The sequence below is a fragment of the Nicotiana tabacum genome, chromosome 17, assembly GCF_000715075.1.
Source record: "Nicotiana tabacum cultivar K326 chromosome 17, ASM71507v2, whole genome shotgun sequence".
Taxonomy (NCBI): domain Eukaryota; kingdom Viridiplantae; phylum Streptophyta; class Magnoliopsida; order Solanales; family Solanaceae; genus Nicotiana; species Nicotiana tabacum.
Window position 1 is genome coordinate 22,221,545 of NC_134096.1, and position 24,236 is coordinate 22,245,780.

At 37.7% G+C, this 24,236-nt stretch overlaps 1 protein-coding gene across 5 annotated transcripts in view; it reads right to left on the minus strand.

The window, feature by feature from the left end:
* Nucleotides 1-22,842: 22,842 nt before the first annotated feature.
* Nucleotides 22,843-24,236, minus strand: part of LOC107816341 (uncharacterized) — a 35,195-nt gene continuing 33,801 nt past the window's right edge. For 4 of the 5 annotated variants that reach the window (XM_075234101.1, XM_016642040.2, XM_075234100.1 and 1 more), the window contains one exon: nt 22,843-24,009. In XM_075234101.1, coding sequence (XP_075090202.1) covers nt 23,117-24,009 — 893 coding nt within the window. In that variant the 3' untranslated portion in view covers nt 22,843-23,116. The remainder of the gene's footprint in view (nt 24,010-24,236) is intronic. The other variant, XM_016642042.2, reaches the window with a different exon arrangement.

Below are 24,236 nucleotides of genomic sequence, written 5' to 3' on the forward strand. Positions count from 1 at the left end.
TTAAGATGGAGACTCCGTATGTTACGGGTCGTAACATGGAATGCATCTCACCGTGAAGTCCCTGTAGTACCCGTGCTTTTGCGCCCCAAAGACCACCAAACATATATATACCTGCACAATAAGTGCAGCAAGTATAGCATGCGTACGTAAATCAACGTGTACGCAGTAAGTATCTAGCCTAACCCCGGAGAAGTAGTGACGAGGAGTCGACATCGACACTTACTAATGGTCCAATAAATCAAAAACTGTAGGAAGTAAACAAATATGAGGAAGGGTCAATAAACAGTATAAACAAATATAGGTACGTGGTACAATACTCCTCTAAACAGTAAACTCAAGCTCTCAATTATCGGTAACCTCCTCAACCAGAGTATATATGTAAAATGGCTCCCACCAGATAGGTCGTCACAAATCAAATCAGGAAAACTCACGGATACGATGGCTTCTTGTCAAATATTACGCACGACGATGTTGAGGCGAACAACCCAATCCCATAAGAGTGTTTCATGAAGCTGTCGAGGCAAACGACCCAATCCCATAAGACTATTTATAGAAAGGTCGAGGCGAATGACCCGATCCCATTAGAATATGATGTTGCCGAGGCGAACGACCCGATATCAAAAAAATAAGATATTGCCGAGGCGAATGGCCCGATCCCATAAGAATATGAAACTGCCGAGGCGAACGGCCCGATCCCATAAGAGTGTCGTACATAATCTTGTCGAGGTGAATGGCCCGATCCCATAAGAGTGTCGTACATAATCATGCCGAGGCGAACGAACCAATCCCATAAGAGTGTGGTATATAATCCTGCCGAGGCGAACGACCCGATCCCATAAGAGTGTGGTACATAATCCTGTCGAGGGGTCGATCCCATAAGAGTGTGGTACATAATACTCCCGAGGCGAACACACCTGATCCTATAAGAATTAGAAGCTTTAACGGGTCCTTGACCCCACTCACAAATATACGTGTGAGTTATGAAATTTAAAGAAGCTTTTCGATGAAAACGCACAACGCAAGAGAAATTCGTAAGGGAAGCACAATTATTCCGCGGCTAATCAAGTAGCTCGTCAAATCTCTTACAATAGCGAGTTTATCACTCTACACAAGCGTAGTCTCAAATCAAGAATACTAGCATACCCAGACAAATCAGGAATACTAGCATACCCAGACAAATCAGGAATCCTAGCATACGCATGGACACTCGTAAGGGTTTAGGGTTTAGGGACGCTCCACAACATGTAGCGTAAAAGAATATAATACCTACGGGGTAAATTCCTCCACACAGGGTTAGACAGGAGACTTACCTCGCTCCGAAGTTCCATAACTGACTCCAATGCCTCTCTAACACCTCGACTCAAAGTCAAACGATCTGAAACTAGTCAAACAATGCGCAAATCAATCAAAATATACTCCAATGCTGATAATTATTCAATTTATAACAATTCTCAACTCTGCTCGATAAGTCAATAAAGTCAACCCTTGAGCCCACGTGCCCGGATTCCAAAAATATTCGAAGATAAACTTTACCCATAATATCACGAACTCAAATATATAATTTATTCCAAATTCCATGTCCAATTTCGTGGTCAAAATCTAAAAATAGGATTTCTAGATTTTTCTTCAAAAATCTCACAATTTCCACCAATTCCATATTAAAATCTGTATATAATCCATTTAAAATAGTTGGAAATTAAACAAAATTACTTACCCAAAGATTTTAGATAAAAATCCCTCTTCAAAATCGCCTCCTACCGAGCCTAGGGTTCCAAAAAAGAGAGAATGTCTCCAAAATTCCGTCTCCCAGCCCTTTTACCAGGTGCAGATGTCGCATTTGCGATAGAGGGTTCACATTTGCGGACCCTCGCAATTGAGGATAAGTGTTTTCAATTGTGAACCAAGGAAAAAATCTACAATATTCGCAATTGCGAACAAATGTTCGCAATTGCGATACCTGAGCACCAGCAATACCAGCAATCTTTCCCGACACGAAAATGGACATAACTCTTTCATACGATATCGAATTTCGATGATTCTTGTTTCTATGACTCGGTAATTGCAATACGAATCTAATGGTTAAATAAAATCACAAATCAAAGGTAGTTTCCTCAATGTAGTATCGTTTATACCCAAGAAAACGACGCTGAAACATCAAATAAGAGCAACACACAACCAAACACATCCGAAAAACACCCGAGGCCCCCGGAACTCCATCCAATTACACAAACTAGTACCAAAACATAACACAAACCTGATCGAGACATCAAATCACACCAAACAATGCCAAAACCAAGAATCGGCTATCAAATTTTCCTTTTAACTTTCAAACATTCAAACTTCGACGAATGCGTTCGAATTACACTTAAACATCCCAGAATGATGCCAAACTTTACGTACAAGTCATAAATCATGATACGAACCTATTACAAGACTCAAAACCCCAAACGGACATCGATAACACCAAAGTCCACTTCAAACCAAACTTAGAAAATTCTAAAACCTTCGAATTGCCAACTTTCCACAATAAGCGTTGAAATACTCCCGGACCACCCGATACTCAACCCGAATATACGCCCAAGTCCGAAATCATCATACAAACCTATTGGAACCTTCAAATCCCGAGTCCGAGGTCGTTTACTCCCAAGCCAAACTTTGGTCAACTCTTCCAATTTAAAGTTTCTGAATTGAGAATTTTCCATCCGAATCAACTCCGAACCTCCCGAAATTCAATTCCGACCACACGTTCAAGTCATAAAACATGAAATGAAGATACTCAAGGTCTCAAACCTCCGAATGACCTGCTAGAGATTAAAACGGCCAATCAGGTCGTTACATGCACTATGGGATTCAAGTTTCTATGGCTAGAAAGGAAGAGATGAGGACTCTTTACAATCAGGTTATGGAGATAGCTCGGAGAATCGAGAGTATCCGCAACCAGAGATGAGAGTTAACATCGAGGTATAAGAGGCCTCGACATTCTGGTGGATTTAGCGGCGCCCCTTATGGGGGCAAAGGTCAGTTCATGAGGGGCCAGCCCGGCAGTCCCATGTATTCAGCACCATCACCTGCTTGGGGTGCTCCAGTGCAGCCTTACTTTAGCACCATTCTAGATAGAACCTACCGCCCACCAGCTATTCAGTGTTACTCCGGTAGGTATTCAGGTCATCGGGGTTAGACCCAGAGTCAGTAGTTTTCTACACCGCGAGGCTCCTTCAAGCACGGGAGCTTGGTCATATGAGGAGGGTTGCCCGAGACTTTAGGTCAAGGCAATACAATAGGGCCATCATTCCATGATTACCGCACCAGCTACTGCACCACCCATTCGGCCGACCAGATGCGGAAGGCAGGTAGATAGGGGTCACCCTAGAGGTGGAGGCTAGTCAGGTGGCGCTCCAACTAGATTCTATGCCTTCCCAGCTAGACCAGATACAGTAGCCTTCGACGCCATGATCACATGTATTATTTCTGTCTTTCGTAGGGATGCTTCAGTACTATTTGATCTAGGGTCTACCTAATCCTATGCCTCTTCTCTATTTACTCCATAGGATGTATCTCGTGAATCCTTGAGTGTTCCTGTATATGTGTCCACGCCAGTGGGTGATTCTATTATTATGGATCGGGTTTACCGGTCCTGTGTAGTGACTTTCTGTGTAGTGACTTTCTGTTAGGATGTATCTTTGATTTTTCGGTATTAATTCGGTACGAAAGTTTCGGTTGTTCGGTACGTATTTGGGTATTCAAAATTTGATTTTTCGGTACACCGTAATACCAAAATATTTCCTATAACTATAACCCAGCCATTCAACCCAAGTTACCCAACCCTATAATGCATAATCCAGTAATTATTAGTAATAAAATAAGCCCAAGCCCAACTCAAGTCAAACGCTATCAGGCATCAACTAGGTTAGAGTTTACTTCTCAATCTCACTTCTCAGTTCTTCTCCCCCTTGTTTCTAGCACCCTCCTCGATGAGACAACGATTGCAATTGCGTGCATGCGAGTCTGCGACTGCTTCAAGTCTTAGATGATGCCTCTCCATCCTTGACGACTCCTCTCCTTGGCAAGAATTCAAGCTTTCAACACTCAACAAGTTCTCGTTCCTCAATTTTCATCATTCCTCATACTATAATGATCGGTCTTAAGAAAATTAATTTAGGAAGTAAAAACTTAATTTAACTCTTCCGTTATGAATAGTAATTAATTTTCCCGTTGTTCTTTTATTCAATTTAATTTAACAAAATTGTTGCTAAGATGTTGTAGTTTTACCGGCAATTTTGGGTGCTCTGTTGTTTAACTTTTAGGGTCTGTAGTAGAATGAGATTTCATTTTTGATTAAAATCAATGAATAAGGATTCATATTGTTGACCTTGAGATTTTCTCCTCCTTTATTCTCACTATAAAAATGAGAATTACTAGACCCGTGTTGCCTAAGAACATACAAAGCACTCATAACATGGAATATGTACTTGAAAGATTATAATCTGCTTTAACAGATATGTTGGCATTTAGGTGAATCGAGCTATTAAGCTTGAATTCATTTCTTAACAACCTTGTCTTTTTCATAAATAATTTCTTGCAATAGAAGTTATCAAAGGTTAATCAACTAACTTTGTTTGATTTCATGATCAATTCACTACTTTTTTGTCTACAAAGACTTGGTACATACCAAAATCATACCGAAGCCGTATCGAACCAAACAAGAAAATAATGAACAGTACCGAACTATTTTGGTATGGTATTTGATATACACATTTGATATACCGAATACCGAACCATAATTTATAAATACTATACCGAATGCTCACCCTTACTTTTGGTGGATATAAAAATAGAGCGGACCTTCTGTTGCTTGATATGACCGATTCAAGGTTATCCTGGCCATGGACTGGTTGTCTCTGAACCGTGCCATTCTTGATTACCATGCTAGGACTGTTACCTTGGAAATGCCAGAGTTGCCTAGGTTGGAGTGGAGGGGCTCATCTATTAGTACATCCAGTCGGGTTATCTCTTTCTTGAAGGCTCGACACATGGTCGAGAAGGGTTGTTTAGCCTATCTGGCCTTTGTTTGAGATACTTATATAGATACTCCCACGATAGATTCAGTGTCCATGGTGTGGGAGTTCTCTGATGTATTTCCTGTCGATCTACCAGGCATGCCACCAGATCGTGATATCGATTTCGGCATTGATTTGGCACCAGGCACTGATGACGTCCAAATCCATTACTAAAAATTAAATGGACACGATCTCATGCAATATAATATAACCAACTATGAGTCGGGGTCGAATCCCACAGAGAACAATATGTAGGTGATTAGGCAATGTAAGAGAATTATCGCTTATTATGCTAAGTCAAACACTTAAAAAAGGGTTTTGAGAAAATATTTATTTCTAAATGCAAAAATATAAACTAACCTAGAAAGCAAGTAAAATGATCAATGGCTACAAGCATGGATACAAGAACAATTACACTCAAGTAACGATCCAATGTATTTTACGATTTTACAAATATGAGCGAGTTTATGTTAATTAGCCTCAGATAATAATTATTTATTAGCTTCTTTCGAAGACTGACAAGACTCCCTAACTTAATTATCCCTAAAACAATTAAGAGCATTAAGTACACCCGATGTGGCTACAAGTAGTTCAACCTATCCCTAGGTAGAATCTATAAAGTGAAGGTTTACGCCTCAAGTTCTTGTTAATTAATCTTTTCCAACCCCAAATTACCTCTTCCAAGATTAATTCAAAGTTAATAGGCGAGTCCTAGGGTTAGCTAATCCCTCTGAAAATAATAAAGAATAAGAATAATTAAAAAAAATAACTCACTTTATAATAATTAAAAATCATTCAATACATACTTTAAATATGAAATACTAAGATATTCAAACTTTAAATCCAAACTTGGAATATATACTACACACATAGATATTCAACACAAAGTAAGGAAATGAAGAAATGAATAAAAATGGGTAAAATATTCTCAACCAAAAGCTTCAAATCTTCAAGACCCAAGTGTGTGTGCAAGAACCCTAGTTCCCAAGCTTGTTTATCTTGGTCAAGAGACTCAAAAATAAGCCAAAGATGTGTTATCAATAAGCTAGGTCGTATATTTGTGGGTTTGGGATAGATAAAATGTGATTTGTCAATTCTTCCCAAGTCTGAACCCCGTTGACCGCACCTGTGAAAGCACCATCGCAGGTGCAGCTCCGCAGATGCAGAATTTTACTCGCAAATGCGAGTCTAGTAAGGAATTGGCTGCTCCGCAAAAGCGGACATGTCGCCGCAGATGCGGAATTTTACTAGCAAATGCGATTCTAGAGGAATTGGTTGCTCCGCAAAAGCGGACATGTCACCGCAGAAGTAGCTCTACAAAAGCGGCTTTCCAATCGCAAGTGGGATCCCAATGGACTTTGGCAATTTCACAGATGCGGCTAACCTCTTGCAGATGCGAGAACGCAAAAGCATACAGAATTTTGCATATGCAAAATGACAGACTACTTTTGCACTTTTTCAATTCTTTTTTGCTCAATTCCACTTCATTTGGTTTCAATTACCTTCAAGACACATTGTACCTGAAATACTAGTAATGTGCAACATAAATTACCTCATTTTACAATTAAAGGATACAAAAACTAAAGAAAAGAGACTAAAATAAATGGTAAAATCACCACTCATCAACATCCCCAACTTAAAGATTTTGCTTGTCCTCAAGCAAATCAAAATCAAATACTCAATGAGGCTCGACCATTTAAAGCTTAAGTAGCATCGCTATCATTCTCAAATCACATTCTCTAATTAAGTATAACACTTCTCGCTTTGGTTAGTACTAATAATTAGGTTCAAGCATGTGAACTTCAACCAAATAACTCCCTCATTTAAAACTCAATCTCAAGAATGCAATAGAGTTTCAAAATAAATAAATGACAACAACCAAGCCTCAAGAAGTGACTCAAAAGCACTAGTCTACTCTACAGATGTTCACTTTACTCAATTTGAAATTTATCAATGTCACCAATCCATCATAATCCATGCTCTCTCACCAGAAAGAAAGTCCCAAAATCACTATATTTACAACAACGACACAGGGGACAAATGCACAAGGACACTCACTCTCAACAAAGAATTTCAAGTGTTACAAATATCATGCCATAAGCTTGCCCTTATTTTAATTCGACGCCAATTCAAGAGCATTCGGTTGGAGATCCCATAAGGACTTTTTAATATTGTAATGTAGGCTTCAGAAAGGTTAGGATAAGCATTTGGGATACAAGTGACTACACCCTCCTTGAACGCTACTCACATTTGTCTTTCTTTTTGCACTTTTGTTCTTTTTAAACTACATAGTCCTTATTGACCTCTAGTTACCAACATTGAACCACCTTGAATTTCCTCTCTAATTTTCTCAAGATTCACTTTTTTTAAAAAAAAAATACAAATATTTGTTTTTGCTTTTCTTTTGGAGCTTGAGTATCTTCACATAACACAACATCAAGGTATTTTCTTCTACACACAATGTACATCTCCACCATTTCCCAATTAATACCAACACCCTCAACTTAGGATTTTAGACTCATTCTTAACATTCAAGGAGGGACGGGTTCAAAAGAGAGAATTATTTCACAAAAAGGATAAAAGTTTATAATGTAGTAGCCAAAGAAAAGGTTAAAGGCTCAAATGGGGTTAACTAGTGATAATATTTATATAATGGTAGGCTCGAAAGGCTAAAGAGGCTTTTTCAAAGATCACAAAGAATGCTTAAGGTCATCCCTCCAACCAAACATAATTAATATTAGCATTGAAAGACCAACCGGGCAAGTTCTAGGTGACAAAGGTAAACACAAGAATTATTTTTAACAAAAACTAACACACATGGCACATGATCTAATCAAGACCGGTCAATTACACTTCTTAATAAGAACAATTAGAGTAATATCATGCCAACTAGTGGGCGAAGAGTCATAAAATGAGCCATAAAGTTATCACAAAAATTGTTCTCCCTCATGCAACTTACTTTTTCAATTTACAACCAAAATTCGGAGGGGTATTCTCAATTCACAACTCACTTACAAGAGACTAATTTTATTAGTACCAAACAATCCAAAAGTCTCCACATAACTAAACAAGACTAATTTCCTTAAGAAAGTTGTCACGCCATCCATCATAGGGAAAAGTCATCCCGCTCAACACAAAAATATTACTTGGGAAAGAACCGTAGCATAAAGAAACCCCGAAAAATTTTATTAAAAAGTATATTACTATTAAAGAGATAAAAATAATATAAACTAAAACTACTTCAAATAATATAAACTAAAAACTACTAAAGAAAATAAATAAATAAAAATAAAATAGAATAACAAAAAATGATTAATCCACAAATACATCACCAATCACAAACTACGTCTCGCAAAGGCACAAGATAAATAATAGTAAAAAAAGTCTGGCAAGGGCACATAATATCCATACAAAAGTATAAGCCCGGAAAGGGCACAAGTTAAGCATCAATATACAAATAAAGTATTCTCCCTAAAGCATTGTTTCAAGACGTTTTTGTAATTTGTTTTTAGAATAGTTTATTATCTTATTTTTGACTAATCAGCAAAGTTTCAAAATTTTAGGAGTTCATTTGAGTAGGTTGAGGCGTTGAATACAAGCAAAAACAGTGGCTGCCCAATTTTTCCTATTTGAGATCCGGTGAAACCGCATCTGCGGAACATGTCACGCAGATGCAGACACGTAGAATCGAGAAAAGGGGCGCAGATGTGCATTAATTCACAGAAGCGATTCTTAGATAGCAGAAACGCATTAATACGCAGAAGCGGTTCTCAGGCCGCAGAAGCGCTTAAATTCTCGCATAAGTGACCCGTTGGGTATGTTTAAAAAATAGGCCTCTCTTCAATAGGTAACACTCTAACCCCTCGTCCCCCAAACTCTAACTCCTCTATCTCTCACATAACTACTACTCTACATCTCCATTGCTCTCGATTTTTATTGCTCTCACACAAGAAAATCAAGTAATTGTCTCCGTCCCTCTCTCAACTGCTCTCTTTTCGATCTTCTTCTTCTTCTTCTCTTATCCCCCATAGTTATTTTGTCACGATCCAAAATCCACTAAAGGTTGTGATGACGCCTAACAACGCTGTCAGGCAAGCCAATGGTGATTGATCAACTTAATTACTCATTTTAGTATTTTGAAATAAGAATTTTCATTAATTAAATAATATGAAATAGAATTTACAGGTTAAATGATAATATTTACATGAGCTACAATAATGAACAACTTGTAAGTACCTCCAAAACCCGGTGTCACAAGTGCACGAGCATCAACTAGGAAATATAATAAAATACAACATCTGTCTGAAATACAAATTAGACATGAGAATATAAATAACTCTGATACAGACTCTGCAGGCTGCGGATCGTGACATGAAATGCATCTCACTGTAAAGTCCCTGCAATAGCCGCGCTGTTGAGCCCAAAAGACCACCAGACATATATGTACCTGTACAATAAGTGCATCAAGTGTAGCATGAGTACGTAAATCAACACGTACCCAGTATGTATCTAGCCTAACCCCAGAGAAGTAGTGACGAAGGGTCGACATCGACACTCATTAGTGGTCCAATAAGACAGATACAGTAGAAGTAAATAGATGTAAGTCAAAGTAAATAAACGAAACAACAAATACAAATACATAGTAAAATTCTCCTCTCAGCAATAACTCAAGCTGTCAGCTAGTAGTTACCTCCTCAATCGGAGTATATTTATAATGGTCCTCACGATATAGGTCGTCACAGTAGAAATCAGGAAAACTCGCAGATACACTGGCTTCTTGTCAATTATTACGCAGAATTTCATAATAGTACTTTTTTTGAAATGTCGAGGCGTACGGCCTGATCCCATCATAATATGTGAACTACCGAGGGTCGAACGACACGAAACATAGATACATCTATTTTATTTCTGAGTAGAACGGCTCGCTCCCATGAGAGTGTGATATATAATCCTGCCGAGGCGAACGACCCGATCCCATCATAATATATGCACTGCCGAGGGTCGAATGACACGAACCATAGATGTATATATTATACTGTCGAGGAGAACGGCCCGATCCCTTTAGAATAAGAAGCTTTAACGGGTCCTTGACCCCACTCATGAATAGACGTGTGAATTATGAATTTTTAGGAAAACCTTTCGATGAAAATGTATAACGCAGGAGAAATTCGTAAGAGGGGTACAATTATTCCGAGGCTAATCATGAAGCCCGTCGAATCTCTAAAATAGAAAGTCTATCACTCTACACAAGTCTAGTTTCAAGTCGCAACGTAAAATAAAGAAATTTAATAGGCAAGAGACAACTCAAATAGTACAGTTATAGCATGGCAGGAACCTAAGTCTACCCGGACATAACATGAATCTAGCTACATACAGACTCTCATCATCTCGTACGTACGTAGCCCCCGCAACAAGTAACACATATCAAATACATCACCTAGGGGTAGTTCCCCCCTCACAGAGTTAGACAAGAGACTTACCTCGCTCCGAAGTTTCATAGTCGGCTCCAACGCCACTCTAACACCACAAACTGATGTCTGTCTCTCCAAAACTAGGCAAACAAATGTGTAAATCCATAAATATATACTCTATTACCCATAATTAATCAATTTATAATAATTTTCAACTCCGCTCGAAAAGTCAATAAATCGACTCTCGGGCCCACGTGCCTGAATTCTTCGAAGATAAACTTTACCCATAATATTTCGAACATAAATATATGATTTATTTCCAATTCCATGACCAATTTCGTGGTGAAAATCCAAAAATACCAATTTTTAAGTTTTTTATCAAAATCCCAAATTTCTACTAATTTTCATGTTCAACTCCACATATAAATCATGTATTTAACTCACAATATATATTTAGCCTCAGCAACTTCATAAACAAGGTATTATCCAGAGTTATTCATGAGAGGCTAGTTGGTTATCTTTCTAATCTGATAACAGATGAGCAAGCAGGCTTCGTGAAGGACATGAGCATAGTGGAAAATGTTTTGATGACACAAGAGATAATTAATGATATTAGATTGAGAACTAAGGCTGGTCCAAATGTGGTGATCAAATTAGATATGACAAAAGTCTATGATAGGCTATCTTGGATGTTCCTCACTAAGGTTCTGAGGAAAATGGGATTTGAGAAAAGGTTCATTAGCCTGATATTTGGCATTATATCAAATAACTGGTATTATGTCTTGCTTAATGGGCAACCATATGGTTTCTTCAAATCAACAAGAGGTGTGAAGCAAAGTGACCCTTTGTCTCCAACATTATTCATTCTTGCGGCTGAGGCATTGTCAAAGGGTCTAAATGCATTACATATGAACCTTTACTTTTGTGGATTTGGATTGCCTAAGTGGAGCCCGAAGATTAATCATTTAGCTTATGCTGATGATACGATCATATTCTCATCCTATGATGCTACCTCATTACAATTGGTTATGGAAGTCTTGTATGCATATGAATGGGCTTCTGGTCAGCTGATAAACAAAAGTAAATCTGCCATTTATATGCATCACTCCACCAGTGAACAGGTCGTGCACAAGGTGGAAAGGATCACTGGGATATCCAAGAAGGAATTTCCATTCACATACCTTGGTTGCCCAGACTTATACTCTAGAAGAAGGATGGACTATTATCAAGGTCTCCTCAACAAGGTGTTAGACAAATTGCAAGCATGGAAAGGTAAACTTCTTTCTAGAGGAGGTAGGGCTGTATTGATCAAATATGTTCTTCAAAGCATGCCAATTCACCTCCTTTCAGCAGTAAATCCTCCTACTTATGTGATTAAAAACCTGCACAAGATATTTTCCCAGTTCTTCTGGTGTAATTCTGTTGGTGGCTCGAGCAGACATTGGGCATCATGGAAGACATTATGTTTTCCATGTAAGGAAGGGGGAGTAGGATTTAGATCTCTCGATGATATTTCAAAGGCTTTGTTTTGCAAATTGTGGTGGAACTTTAGAACAAAACCTACTCTGTGGAGTTCATTTATGTGTCAAAAATACTTCAAGAAACATAATCCTATGGTGGTACCTTGGAGGGTTGGATCACGTATATGGAAGAAAATAATCAAATGCAGGGATTTAGTTGAACACCAAATTGTGTGGCATACAAAAATGGGATCAGCTCTGTTCTGGTTTGAAAACTGGACAGGTTTGGGGGATTTGTATTTCATGACTCCACTCGATTTCTTTTGTGATGAAACGGTTAATAATGTGTGTGATGTAATGCAATATGGACAGTGGGATGAAGCCAAAATTAGACAAATATTGCCAGAAAAATTTGCCAACCACATACTGAAACACACTAAAGTACCAATGTTATATGATGTACTGGATAAGCCATTTTGGATGCTAGAATCTAGGGGAGATTTTAGTATAAAATCAGTTTGGGAATATGTGAGAAGGAGTCAAGAACCATGCAATGCTTATAAGAATATTTGGGTGAAAGGTTTACCATTTAAAATAGCTTTCTTAATGTGGAAAGTATGGAGAAATAAGCTACCAGTAGATGACTAGAAGAGTGTGGTCGTATTTCCTACCAAGTGTAGGAATTAGGTTAGAGGAGCTTACATTTCACCAATCTATAATCAAGTGTTGGACTGTTGATGCTATACCAAGACTAAAGCCTATAATTCAGGCACTACCAACCATCATTGTATGGGAGTTATGGAAGAGAAAAAATAGCTACAAATATGGATAAGCAGTAATTGTGAGTAGGGTCATTTACTAGGTATCTTCACTTGTCAAATTTAGGAAGCCTAGCCTACATCACGTACCACACAAATGGCCAGATTTAGTTAAAATGATGGAATATCATATTCCTAATTTGAAGATTACTAAGGTGTTGTGGGAGTTCCCCACAGCAAGCAAGATTAAAGTGAACATTGATGGAGCTTCCAGGAGCAACCCAGGGAGAAGTGTTATTGGTTTTGTTCTGAGGAATGAAGAGGGAGATGTGATATATACTTGTGGTAAAGAAATACCTAAGTCCATGGTTCAAGCTCTTAGATTTTGTATTGAACATGATCATATCAGTATTGATCTGCACACAGATTCAATGATATTGAAGAATGCAGTGGAAGGAGAATGGCCTATCCCTTGGTCTATAGCAAGATAAGTGGAGGAGATCAAACAACTAATGTCAAGATGCAATGTTACAATTTCACATACACTCAGAGAAGACACTCTCTTAATTGTTACAAGTTGCACTATGTAACTAGTTATTGGTCTCATTGAGAGCAATTGCTTTGGTCAGATGGATATTCAAGGAATGAGGATTGTGAATGATGATAAATCTCAATGTCCATACTTAAGAATAAGAACTGCACGAGGTTAGTAGATGAGGAAGATAAGAGAAGAATGGGGAGGAGGTCCATTGGGAGATACAGACTCGATCACCTTCATCAAACCCTTAAGGAGGAGGCAATGGAGGACAATATTTATACTAACGTTGTTTTCGTTTTTGCAGGGAAAGCCACTGTAAATATGCATTACTATATGATACATGCTCAATTGGTGGTATTAGCACCCTATGCTCATTCCCTTGAGGGCGCATCAGTAGTAAGCACAAGTATTGAATCGAACTTGGAGACAATTTTTCAAAGGGAAATTCGGCAAATGGATAGTGTCAAATTAGACATCAACTACAGGAAACATTTGCTGAATATACAACCTGATAAAGTGTTGTATATTTGGGTACATGACTGGGTTAGTTTACAATTTACAGAACATTGCAAGGCATCAAGAAGAACCAGTCAGTTATTCATTACTACTGTTCAAAATGCCTATATAATGAAGCTGCAGATGAAGACTACAAATGGAGAGCCCAAGTGTCTCAAAGCTGGAAATCAGAAAGTTCACATCATTTATTATAAAAGGAACATAACATTTGGAGGACACCTATTGCATGCAACAGGAATGTCATGGAAAAGGAAACATGTGCTTTGTACAACATGATACAAGAACAATCACTATGTGTGTGTACTGAATATAAACATAATATAGGGCAGATTGATCGAGATATACTCAACTACTGAGACACATGCAGCAGCAAAAATAGTCATACACAAAGCGAGAAATGGAGAAGTTACTGTGTCAATTCATTGCCTCAAAACAACGAATTCAATGGGTGGTATTAGCACCATGTGCTCATTCCCTTGAAGGAGGAGTTATGATCAACAGACATGATCAACTAGAGGTGCAATCACCAGTTACTAGCGAGCTAACTTTGCAATGGATATCTGATGATATTACACGCAAGGGCAGAACACAACCAAGAAGTACCACAACAATAATCATGCTAGGTATTATACTGAATTGGCTAAATAAAAAGTAAGGACTAGTTGGGTGCGACTGGACGGACAAACGCAACAATTCACACGAAAAAGCGACGAGGCACCAAACATATGACAAGACAGTATCAACTGAAATGCTGAATAATACATCATGTTCGACTGAATTATTGGAGTACACTGGCTGGGAAGATACAATGGAAGACCTGGTAATGACCTTACAGGACACACACTAGAAGGTACTATACTTGAAGTTATTTTTGCAAATTAAGAATGGCCAATTGCGCAAGAAAAGAAGATCTCACATGGGCTACAAGAAGGAGGGCTTATCCAGGCTATTTTTTGAAGTGCGTGTTCTTATATTACTTAGAATACATCATGTACTATCATTATTGAGTATTATGCTCAATTGTGATAATAGGGTCTATGTAAGTGACAAAGTATATTTCTTTCATTTTGTAAGACCTCCTAACATTTGTTTTTTTCTATATTTAGATATATATATATATATATATATATATATATATATATATATATATATATATATATATAAATCCAAAAAGTTTTTCCTAGTGGATTTGCAACAAAACAAAATCACAATATGTGGGAATTACTTACCTTGACATAGATGATGAAAACCTCCACTTGAAGCTCTCCAAAAACTGCCCAAACCAAGAGACAATGAAAGAAAATGGGCCAAATCCCGTTCTTAAAACAACACTAGCCAGCGACCTTTTCGCATCTACGGAACAGTAGTCGCTTCTGCGGAAGCTTCCTTGCAGATGCGGCTTCCCCCAAGGCCAGCTTTTTCCGCTTCTGCGGCCATCCAACCGCATGTGCGCATCCGCCTCTTCGAAAAACCTCTGCACCTGTGGACTCCCCAGCTAGAGCACCACTCCACACCTGCGCGCCCATGACCACACCACTCCGTAGGTGTGCTACAGCACTCGCACCTACGATCAACCAACCCCATGCCAGTTTTGCTTCAGCGCTTCTCCTCCCGCATCTGCGAGCCCACAGGTACGGAAAATTCCTCGCACCTGCGAATCCCATCTAGCCTCACTCCCTACCACTTATGCGACCCCTAGATCGCTTCTGCAGTCTCACACCTGCGGCCATAACCTCGCAGGTGCGATCGCACCAGAAGCCTTAAGCTTCAGCAGTTCTTCCAAGTCCATACTCGATCCGTTTTCAATTCGATTCATACCCAGGCCCCCGGGACCCTATCCAAATATACCAACACATCCCACAACACGACACGGACTTAGCCAAAATCTCAAATCACGTCAAACAACATCAAAATTACAAATCGACGGAAAAAACCTTTCTTTCAACTTTCCAACCTTCAAACTTCAACAAACGCGCCCGAACCATACCAAAATATTCTCGAATGACTCCAAACTTTGCGTACAAGTCATGAATCACAATATGAACCTATTCCAAGCCTCGAAATCCAAAACGTAAATCGATACTCAACCCGAACATATGCCCCTGGTGATCTGATACTCAACCCGAACATACGGCCAACTCATTCTTATGTGTGGAATATATGTGATGTTTGTGGTGGTCAAGATGGTCACTTTTATGATTGTTTTTATATTTCTTATCCCCCAACCCCTTATTATGATGGTTCTACATTTTCATGTGAAATTAATAGAAATAAAGAACATGGGAAAGCTGACCTGAAGGAGATCAAAGATAAGTTGAAGTGCATTGTGGAACAATATGATAAGAACAACTAGAATTTGGTGATGTTGATATTGAAAAAGTAGTACTAGAGTCAACTGAGGACCTTACCGACACAATTTTAATTGATTCTAGTTTGTGGCAAGATAAGGAGGTCAATAACAAGTTGAATTTTCAATTTGAGCGCATTGGTCCTCACTCAAATCATTTCTCGACATTGTATTCGGAAGTAGGTATGGAAATTGATCTGTGTGAGTCAATGCAAGAGTCAAAGTAAGAGGTGGATGAGCCCTATATTTTGAAATTTTCAAGGTCGTCTAGGCAAGGTGACACTCCTCGGTTAAAAGCCAAAAGTGCATAAAGAATCACTTAATTTTTGGCTCGCAACAATTTGTATCGCCCCAAGAGCATGATCGTAGAGCAGAATCAAAACTTGGGGTCCAATTCATAATTTCGAAGTGGAGGCAAAAAGTGATTCGCGTCATGTCGCAACGTTAAATCAAGCGCTTGTTGGGAGGCAACCCAGCTTTACTTCTTTTTTATTTTTATTTTTTATTATTGTATTATTCTTGTAGTGTTAGTTTTTATTTCTCTAGCAGCATAGGAAGCAAGGCCATTGGAAAAAATCAAAAGCGAGTGAGATGGTTAGAACTAAGTGTGGGGTGCCCGCACAAAGACCAAGTATGGGAGAAGTCTGAGTACCCCATGAGATGTTAATGTTTCGGCCTTTGGTCTACCAGGGAGTTTCTTTTACCCTCTTATATTTATGGGTGTGCATTAGGGACAATGCACAATTTTAAGTGTGCGATGAGGAAGTTGTCTGGGTGACTTTCTATGCTATTTTAGTTGTGTTAGTTTAATTGAATATTTTTTGTTTTTTAGAAAAACAGAAAAGATTGGACTTTTTCCGACGATGGATCTATTAGACAGTTTTCTTGAGGGTTTAAAGTCTAACCAAAACCACACAAAAAATTTAAAAAATAGAAAAATCCAAAAATATTTCTTTTAATAGATGTGCCTCAGTTCTTTTTCATGAGGTATAGTTTGAACCGGGCCATAGTTTTTTTTTATTTTTAGAGTAGATTAGGATTTAGGGAATTAAAAAAAGGAAGATGAGATTTCTAGGCGCCTTTTGACTTGTTTGATAATAGCATATTTAGGCTCTAGCATGTGTAGTACCTTCCCTATGATTTGAAAATGCTTATGATGACTTGTTGAGTAGATAACATGTTATTGACGCTTATATCTCATTTTCTTAACTTGTGTCATTTTGTGTTTGATGCTTAATATTTTGTGTCTCAGTGAATACTTGCAATTATTTGAGAATCAGAATGGAACCATCTGTAGTGAGTCATGTGCCATGTGTGTTAAGAAATTGTATAGTCCGTGTCATTGCATTAGAGTCTAGAACTTTCCCGGCATGTGAGTTGAAGCAAAATTTTAGGTTTTTCTCGGTTTAAAAAATAATTTTAGGCTTTATTTGATCCTTTTAAACTTAATGCTTACCACAAAAAATAAATTATCCCTAGTCAACCCATTTGAGCTTATAGACTTTTATTTGGCAATCACATTACAAGCCTATACCCCATTGTTCTTAATTATTATTATTTTGATCCTTTTAACTCTTAAAGCACTTTAATTGTGAAATGAGCGCTAGAAGAAGTATGGACTAAGGGTGGAGTGTCTTTCGAGTGGAACCAATGAAAGAAAGAAGGGTGCACTTATTTTGTAAAGTAATACACCACTAGCGGAAACTGAAAAGGGAAAAACAATAGTAGAAAAAAAAAGGAAAAATATAGATGAATAAATTATTGTCTTGTTCTTGCTAGTGGGGTATAAAGTAAAGTAGTGCTTAAAGAAAGCGGAAATATTTTTGGCGTGTGATCTTGTTTGTGAAATTGAAGTGGATTGAAGAATTTACGCTTAATGTTTACTATGTAATGTGTTAAAGTGCTTGGGAGGATGAACCACTAATCCAAAATATATATTACCCTTCCCTTAGCTCATGTTACAACCATGAAAAAGTCCTAATTGATTTTAGATTGAGCAAGCCTATATTAGTGAAGGTTTACATAATGGGCAAGCCTATGGTATTTTGTGTATGCATGTGATTTCTTTGTGAGAGTTAGAGTCCTTAAAATACATTTGAACATTTGATTCGAATGTGTGGATTCAACTTACTCTTTTGTTCTTGTTGTGAGGGCACATGATTTCACAGGGGATAGGTGACGTTATTAGATTTCTCTATGACGTTAAGTGTTCAAGCCATGAATGCATTGTGATATTGAGTCGGTTTGTGAGGTTAGGATTGTTATTATCATGTTGTTTTGTTGTTGAATAAATTTTTGAAGTATGTCATAAAGTAAAAGAAGTGCATGTTGAAGGCATATGCTAAAGTATAATTGTTGCTATCAACCATAGTCATAGGTATAGTGTGCTTCGGATGTTTTAAAAGAAAATAAAGTGCTCAAGGTTAGTGTGAATTGGTGGTTGACTCGAGGACGAGCAACGTTTAAGTGTGAGTAGTGATGTTTGGCCAAAATGCTATATTTCTAGTACATTACTCGCCTTACATGTTGTTAGTTTAGAGATTAATTGTGCAACGTTTAAGCTAAATTATGTTATTTTATGTGTAGGAGTATCGAAAGACAAATACGAGTGAAAGTTGCACAAAAAGAGAACAAAAATACGAGAAAAGAGCACAAAAGCACGAAGTACCCAAACCGTGCTACAGACCAGGCTTCGCGAGGTCTATAGCCAGCTTGACCGCGCTACAGACCAGGCTTCGCGAGGTCTATAGCCAGGTTGACCGCGCTATAAGTCTGGCTTCGCGAGGTCTATAGCCCGGTAATTAAAAGTCGCGGGTTAAAAGTCTCCAGCCCATATTTGGACTCAAGTACTTCAACTCTAGCCTATAAATACTTCCTAAACATGTCCAAGAGGGAAGGACGTTTTTAGAGCAGATTCGACCTAAAGGGCAGACATTATTGGAGAGACAAGAAGGCTACGAGAACACTTGGAAGCAACGAATCACAAGAGTTTTCTCTTCCGTTCTTCCTTAATCTGTATGTTAATGCTTTCAATTATTATCATGATTGTTAGTATGGTTATGAGTAGGTAAACTTTCCATCTAGGGGTTGATGGAACCTTTTGATGGATGATTTTTCTGTTGCGTTTAATATAATTTTGTCGTTGGATTTTCTCTTCTTGTTCAACTACGGGATTATTTTAGTTGATTGAAGGGCCCGCAATTGACTGTGCCTATTTAGTGTGTATTGCTTGGAAAAGTGTACATATTTAGGTAGTTGTTGAACAACATCACTCCTAATGTATGTGAGGAATCAATACGGAGGGTTTAAAGGTGGGATTAGGAATAACGAAACCTTGGTGCGAGTTTAGTGAGCGGTGAACTAGTGCCAGCTAGCGTAGTTCGGAAGAATATGTCTTGTAAATTGTGGTAGTTGCTCGGAAGAAAATTATGACACCCGAAGTACTCACGATCGGTAGAGAATACTTAGGCGAAATTATAGAAGATGTAGCGGGAAGGATTCCGACACTTGGGGAAATCATAACTCTAGACCTGCTTAATCTTATCTCCGGCCCTTAGTATCCCTAGTTGTTAATCTACTAATTTATTTTTTTAGTTAATTAGATACAAGAATCTTAATATCTATAACTTAGGAACTGTTCGAGCTTGTCTTCTTAGTGATAGTAAACAGTTGTAGCTAAACTTTAGTTCTCTGTAAGATTCGACTCCGAACTCTTATACCGGATTATATTTACAACGACCGCTTATCTTTTTTAGGACTAGAGTTGGCGTGATCACTGCTATAGGGACAAGTAAAAAATTTAAGCCTTCACTGCCTTGGCGCGTCATTGGAGCCACAGAATTCCTTGCTCCAGCTATAGGTAAAAAAACCGAAGCACTTGTCGCATTGACTCATGGCTGAAGCCACATAGCCTATTGCTTCAGCTGTGAACATTCTATCCAAAGCCCCCCTTTTGCTTTACAAAAAATCCATTGCTTCACATACTTATATCCACTCATACACTTACATACCATAGTACGAATACTTTTATACGCTTCTACAGTATAACTTTATTTGTTTCCATAATTGGGCACACATAACGAGGATATTAATATCTGTTAAGCCTCTAAATGGACTTTAAATATTACGAAATTTTCTAGAATGCTACACTCTGTCCCTACTCCTTCCATTGAGGTTTGTCTATCATTTCATTCGGGTAATTCCATAGAAGTTGATATTTCTGTAGTTTTGGCTTTACCTGAATTGATATCACTACAAGAAATCTGACTTTACAAAAGTAATTACCAGATTAATAGAAAAACAAAATTGTGCTCCTAAGCACATAAATACACATGCAGGGGAGCTAACCTTTGGTATACTTGGTCGCAGCTCTTAAGCAATCTCATAATTGCTTCACCATCAATAATGGTGGCCTTATAATGAAGCAACTACAAAATGGCAATGCTATGTCGATCTTTTTAAACATATTTAAGAAAATAATATTATTCTTTGTTTATTCCATAAATGACAATTTTTTTTACACTAATAGCAGATAGAGATTATGCACATAATTAATGAGCAGCCAAAATGCACAAATTATGGGATATTTATTTTTTCACTCTCTTTACTATTTTAAATTAGGGATTCAGTTATATTCTCATATTTTTCATTACATTTCTCTCTCTTCTTTAACTGTTACACTCAATTTATTCACTTAATCATTATGAAACTAATACTACATATTCAATTATTCATTATATATATTTAGTAAAACTTTTTAGAGGAATTTTGTGTATAATATAGGGGAAAAGGTAACATACATGGTATAACTCAATTCAATTATATTTTTATTGAAGTATAATATCATATATTCCTGGTATAATTCATTTTTAGAGGTATACTAATGTATTAATATACATAGTATAATTCAATATATGTTATAATGGTATTAGGGTATTATATTACATATATATGGTATAATGGTTTTTCTAGAAACGCCATGTATATAAATATTAATGTAAGAATATACCTTTTGTGACCTTTTTAAGAATACACCATTTAATGAGAAATACTGTGTATACTAAGGTAATAATATACATTTGATCTTCTTAATAAGAAAGTACTCCTTAGTATAATCATGATATAAATTTACATGGTTTATAATATATATATCTCAAATATACAGTACATTTTTCTTGAAACATATTTATTTATTTTTTCGAATAATATAAAGATGTATACTTTCGCTAGATAATGTTGTATAAAAAAGTACATATACTTTTTCCAGTAAAAAGATCCATGTATGGAATGTAGAAAATCTGTTATGGAATAAATTAGTTTCCAACAAAAAAAATAGGAAAACATTATCATTTAAATACGTTAGGGGTTGGTTTCAAGAGAAAATATAAGAAAAAATGTTAAAAAGTACTAGGAGCGTTTTCATTAAGGAAATAAATGCATTGGGTGCGTGATTATAAGTATATGGTTTAAAGGTGTCTGCTAGAAATATAATTATTTAGTTATCATGTGTGTAAAATAGCTATTGCTGCTACGTTTCTGAAAAGTTTCCTTAAATTATGCATATTTATGTTTTTTGCCCCAATAAAAGATTATCGCTTTCATAAGGCCAATATATATCTGAACAACATGCACTTGCTGACTTTTGAGCAAGCTGAATAACTTTCTCAAGAATATAGAGAGCGGGGACTCTTTAACCTGGCAAAATATAGATAAAGAAATGAAAAAATGGGGGATCGTGGTCTATGCTGAATTTGTTTTTTAGATAGAATGAATGGAAAAGGGGTGCTTGTGTTGTAGTTTTTGTAGTTGCAAGAATATATATTTTTTTCAAGAAAAGATCCCCTCCTTCAATATCATGATTGGGTCGACCAAGCCAGATTATGACTGAATAGGGGGAAAAATGTACATAGTTATTCCAGCTGAAATACTTGGAATAATTCGTACATTTTTCCCACTTCACTGGAACGTGTTATGTACCTACTTATCCCTAGGCCATAGCATCTGTTCTTTAGCCGCATTCTTCCCAAGCAATAAGCAATTTTCGCAGGAAGAAAAGTAATTTAGAGATGCTGCTTGGAATATGATAAAGTGTTCACTGGGAACTTAACGATTGGATAGCATCTATTCATACTTGAAACCTAATTCCGTTGCTGGGAATTTATTCTTGTTCAGCAACTAAACTTTCATTACCTCGGTCTCACTGCTGTAGTTAGTCGCGAAGCAAGGTGCATAATCCTCAATTTTTGAGGATCCTTTACAAATCACAGGGGGATGTAAATGATTGATTTTTTCAGTTACACAACTCGTGAATTATTTTTTGAAGGATCCTTCTTAAGTGGTTGTAAAATGATTTGATTATTCAGTTACATGACAACTCATGAAATTCACGATCTATTATGCAGCAGATGATTCTCATATCAATCTATTATGTGCCTCTACAGTTCCAATTCAGCTCCGGAAAGTGACAACGTATTTTTTCACATTAACTAGTGTTTAGATTACATATGCAGGAAAACTAACATCTTGAATCACTGGCCTGGAAACCATGCTCTGTTTACGGGTTATGGGCAAAAATATAAGAGACATCACAACGCACCACTATCGAGGAACTTACAAAATTAGCCATACATATACTTAGCATAGTGCAGTATTTACTTCTATAAACCTTCCTTTTAACTTCAAATTCAAATACTCGTTATTTTTCCAATCCAACTCAAACATCGACCAAATGCCTCTAAGTATGTGCAAACCAAACATTGATTAAGAAAAACACAACAATAAAAGAAACACATGAACAGATGATACCGTCCCTAGTATAATACAGAAAGATGAACGGACCATTTACAGCTGCATTCATGGAACCCCAGAGGAAGGGAGGGGGAGGAGGAGGAAGGACATGCAAGCCCATGTAATCTTGTCAAGCTTCCTCCTTTTACCTTTCTCTATAAATTATTATTCTTTTGATTCATTTTTACAAACACGTGATAAAGATGACTCACAGACAACAAAATAAACTTCATCGTCAACAAGTCACTCATCATCAGACACACAAACAACATCAGTTACATTAGTAGCTATGGCTGAAGTAGAACCTCCCTGTACACTATCCAGGCTTTGAAAGTCGGATAGGTCCAATGAATCGAAGTCAGAGCTCATATCTGGTAGAGGTGGCATAATGTTCCGCCTGTTTGCATGAGGTCGATTCTCCATATTCAAAAGCAGTTCCTGCGCAGACATAGGCGGATTTTGTGGAGAAAGCAACCCGCCAATGTCATGCTGCGAACTCATACTCCGCGAACTAGAGAGATGTACCACAGTAGAAAGATCTGCAGCTAACTGTGACGGGGAGGATGTTGTTTGTAGAGAAGCATGTTGGGGAAGTGAGGGTGATGATGCAGCCATGTTAGTGGATAGCGGTTGATTTTGCAAACCATGTGCAAGGGTTGAGGGGCTGCTCGTAGACATGGATGTAGGAGTTCTGAAAGGCTGAAGATGGGGGGCTGGAGCACGGATCTCACCAGCTACCCTGAGATTGCCAGTGGAAGGGGTAATTGCACTGATGAGAGGCGGCCTGCCAGGAATTCCAGCAGAAAGTGCTGGCGAACGACTAACAGCAGCGGTCTGCTGAATGGGTGCATGTTGGCCAGCTAAAGACAACCCGGTAACAGGTGTAGATCTAAATGCAGGCTGAGGAATCCCACCAGAATTTACTGAACGATTAATAACTGGCAAGGAGGGGACAGAAGTCTCCTGTCCAACCTGTGCTTGGCCAGCTGAGGACAAACTGGTGGCATGAGAAGCTCTCAAAATAGCTGGGGCTAAATTTTGCTGGCTAGCTGCAGACGAACCAGTCATAGGAGAAGACCTCAAACTAGGCTGCTGTGACACCTGATGTAGATGCTGCATATAACTAGAAGGCACAACTTGCAAAAAAAAAAAAAAAAAATTCAGTACCCAATTAAAGAAAAATTTTACTTGAGAAATCACAAATCTGACTTGTATAACCTAGTAGAAATTGACAACTAGCACTACTTTTTATCACCCTGATAATAATGTATTCTAGATAATATCTGGACACAAGTGTCAGTTCAAAATTCTGACAGGAAAAGTAAACTACTCCGAAAAAATGCATAACCAACAATGATTACAT